General features: G+C 54.4%; 1 protein-coding gene across 1 annotated transcript in view; it reads left to right on the top strand.

The window, feature by feature from the left end:
- Positions 1–695: 695 nt before the first annotated feature.
- The window catches only part of LENG1 (leukocyte receptor cluster member 1), a 3,766-nt gene continuing 995 nt past the window's right edge, over positions 696–3,466 (top strand). Inside the window, exons 1-3 of the mRNA XM_041423430.1 lie at positions 696–900; positions 1,002–1,136; positions 2,395–2,660. Coding sequence (XP_041279364.1) covers positions 769–900; positions 1,002–1,136; positions 2,395–2,660 — 533 coding nt within the window. The 5' untranslated portion in view covers positions 696–768. The remainder of the gene's footprint in view (positions 901–1,001; positions 1,137–2,394; positions 2,661–3,466) is intronic.

A 3,466-nucleotide genomic window follows, 5' to 3' on the forward strand; every position in this document is an offset into this window, starting at 1 on the left:
GGCTGCGGGCACCCCCCGAGGGGTTTTTTAGGGGGGTGGGAGTGGGGGGCTCTGTTTTTGGAAGGGCCCCCCCAAAATTGAGACCAATAAAAGCCTTGAAAGACATCCTCGGTGTGTTTGGTGTGTGTGGAGACCCCAAAACTGACCAAAACCACCCAAAACTGACCCCCAAAGCCCTGAGATTGAATAAAATACATCTAAAATGAGCCGAATACCAAAAATGGATCCAAATCCCTCTGAACTCACCTGATCCTGCAAGACCCCCCAAGTGCCTGAGGTGAATCTTTGAGGGAAATGAGGCAAATCTACGGACAAATCCTTAAAATGTGGATAAAACTCGGGCCGGGAGTTCCCAAAGAGATTTTGAGGGTTCCCAGAGGGGTTTTAGGGTTATTCTGGGGGGTCCTGGGAGGATTTGGGGTTTTTTTGCGGGAGGTTTCAGAGATGCCCCTGCCTCCCCTCACGGTTCAATATGGCGGCGCTCCCACAATGCGAGAAGGCGGGAAACCCTCACTTCCGGCGTCGCCCCTTTAAGGAAGGCGAGTGAGCCAATCAGAAGCGAGAAGAGGGCGGGACTAGAGCGCTCAGCAAATCAGAGAGCGACAATGGGGGGGAAAAAAGTGGTTGGGCGAATCAGAGAGCGAGAGAAGGGCGGAGCGACAGAGGCTCAGCCAATCAGAACGGAGAGGGCGGCAGAGAGGGCGGTGCAGCCGTGGTGCCTCAGAGTCGCGGCCTGGTCCCGCTCCCGGCCCCGCCGCCGCCGCCGCCATGAACATCCTTCCGAAGAAGTCGTGGCATGTGCGGAACAAGGACAATGTGGCGCGGGTGCGGCGGGACGAGGCGGCGGCCGAGGTGGAGCGGAGGAAACGGGACGCGCGAGCGCTGCGGGCGGAGCAGGAGGCGAGTACTGAGGGGAGTGGGGGGTAGGGATGGGGAGGGGGGGGAATTTGGGGTGGGGGAGGAATTTTGGGGGTCCCTGACCCCCCCTTTGCCCCCCCCAGGTGCGCACCGAGCTCCTGCGGAAGCGGGCGCGGGTCGGGGGTCGCAGCCCCTCGCCCCCGGCCCCCCCCGTGCTGTTCCCGCCCCCCGAGGAGGCCCCGAACCGCGAGCACGAGGCGGAAAAAAGGCGGGAACAGGTGAGGGGGGAGGGGGGGCTGGGGGGGACCCCTCCCCAAAATATCCCCTCAGGTGTGGAACTTGGATTTGGGGGGAAAAATTGGGGGGTTTGGGGGGAGTTACAGGCGGAAATTCCACTCTCAGGAGGAGGTGGAGAGGTGGAAATGGGGAGGTTTGGAGGAAAAAGGGATTTTGGGGTGAATTCAGGGGATTTTGGGAAAAAGAGGCGGGGGATTTTGGGAAAAAAGGGGGGATTTTGGCATAGGGGGGGTTGCCTGAATCCCCCTCCCCAATTTTCCCCTCAGGAGTGGCGGGAGATTGGAGGGGTGGAAAATGGCGGGGTTAGTGTGGAAAATGGGGAAAATTGTGTGGGAAAAGGGCGAAATTGGGGGGAAAAAGGGGGGATTTGAGGAAAACCCAGGGGGATTTTCAGCTAGGGGATGGTCACCTGAATCCCCCTCCCCAAATTTCCCCTAGGATCGGTGGGAGTTTGGAGGGGTGGGGACTGAAAATGGCGAAATTTGTGTGGGAAAAGGGGAAATTTGTGTGGGAAAAGGGGGAATTTGTGTGGGAAAAGGGGGAATTACAGAGGAAAAAGGGGGAATTTGGGTGGGAAAAGGGGGGATTTGGGTGGGAAAAGGTGGGATTTGAGGAAATCTTGGAAGGATTTTCACCCAGGGGGGCTCACCCCAAATCCCCCTCCCCAGTTTTCCCCTCAGGAGCGGCTGAGATTGAAAGGGTGGAAAATGACGGCATTTGTGTGGGAAAAGGGGAAATCTGGGTGGAAAAAGTGGAAATTTGGGTTGGAAAAGGCGGGAAATTTGGGAGAAAAGAGGGGGATTTTCAGCAGGGGAGGGTCTCACCCCAAATCCCCCTCCCCAATTTCCCCTCAGGACTGGAAGGCTGAGGGTGGAAAATGGCAGCATTTGTGTGGGGAAAAAGGGGAAATTAGGGTGGAAAAAGGGGGACTTTGGGTGGAAAAAGGGGAATTTAGGGTGGGAAAAAGGGAGAATTTGGGTGGAAAAAAGGGGAATTTGAGGGGAACCCAGGGGGATTTTCAGCAGGGGAGGGGTCTCACCCCAAATCCCCCTCCCCAATTTCCCCTCAGGATTGGAAGGCTGAGGGTGGAAAATGGCAGCATTTGTGTGGGGAAATAGAGAATTTTGGGTGGAAAAAGGGGGAATTAGGGTGGAAAAAAGGGGAATTTGAGGGAAACCCAGGGGGATTTTCAGCAGGGGAGGGTCTCACCCCAAATCCCCCTCCCCAATTTCCCCCCAGGAACGCCGGGAGCGGGCCCTGGGGGTCCTGACCTACCTGGGCCAGAGCGCGGCCGAGGCCCAGACCTGCCCCCCCTGGTACCTGCAGCCCCCCAAAAACGCTGGGGAGGGGTCCCGGGAGGTGCAGGGGGGACGCAAAGCCGTGCTGGACCCTCTCCAGGACATGAGGAAGGGGCTGCACCGAGCCCCCAGCCCCAAAAAATCCCCCCAGACTCGGCCACGGAGCCCCCCCAGAGCCCCCCCTGAGAGGGGCGGGGGAGGAGGAGGGTGAGTGACCGATTAATTAGCGCTTAATTAATTGATTACTATCTTTTTCTGTTCATTACTGCTACTGTGACTATCTTCCCCCTGTTGATTAGCTCCTTAATTATTTAATGAATCCCTTAATTAAGCCTCAGTGTCACCCCACAACCCCTCTTGTCCCCACAGTAAAGGCGTGAGCCTCCCAAAATTGGGATTTGGCACCTCAAAACTGGGATTTAACCCCTCCTAAATTGGGTTTCAGCCCCAGAAAATTATGCCCTTAAAATTGGAATTTAACCCCTCCAAAACTGGGATTTTACCCCTGCTAAAATTGGGGTTTGACTCCTGAAAATTGGGGTTTAATCCCTCCTAAACTGGGGTTTGACCTCCTAAAAATGGGGGTTTAACTAATTCAAAATTGAGGATTGACCCCCAAAAAATTTGGGGTTTTATCTCTCCAAAATGGGGGTTGGACCCCTGAAAAATTATCTCCTTAAAACTGGAATTGAACCCCTCTAAAATTGGGATTTTCTCCCTCCAAAATTAAGGTTTGCCCCCCCCAAACTTGGTTTTATCCCCTTAAAACTGGGGGTTGACCCTTCCCTTCGTGCTAATTAACCTCTTAACGAATTCATCCCTTAATTAACATTTTAATTATTATTATTTATTTATTAATTATTATTTCTACCCCATCTCCCCTCCCCCCAGCAATTCCACCCCATCACTCTTATTTAACCCCCTCCCCTAATCACCCCTAATTAACTAATCACCCCTAATTACCCCTTTAACCACCCCACAATTAACTAATCCCCCATTAACGATCACCCCCA

This window comes from Onychostruthus taczanowskii, unplaced genomic scaffold (genome assembly GCF_017590055.1).
Source record: "Onychostruthus taczanowskii isolate IOZ18803 unplaced genomic scaffold, ASM1759005v1 scaffold770, whole genome shotgun sequence".
In the NCBI taxonomy this organism is placed as follows: Eukaryota; Metazoa; Chordata; class Aves; order Passeriformes; family Passeridae; genus Onychostruthus; species Onychostruthus taczanowskii.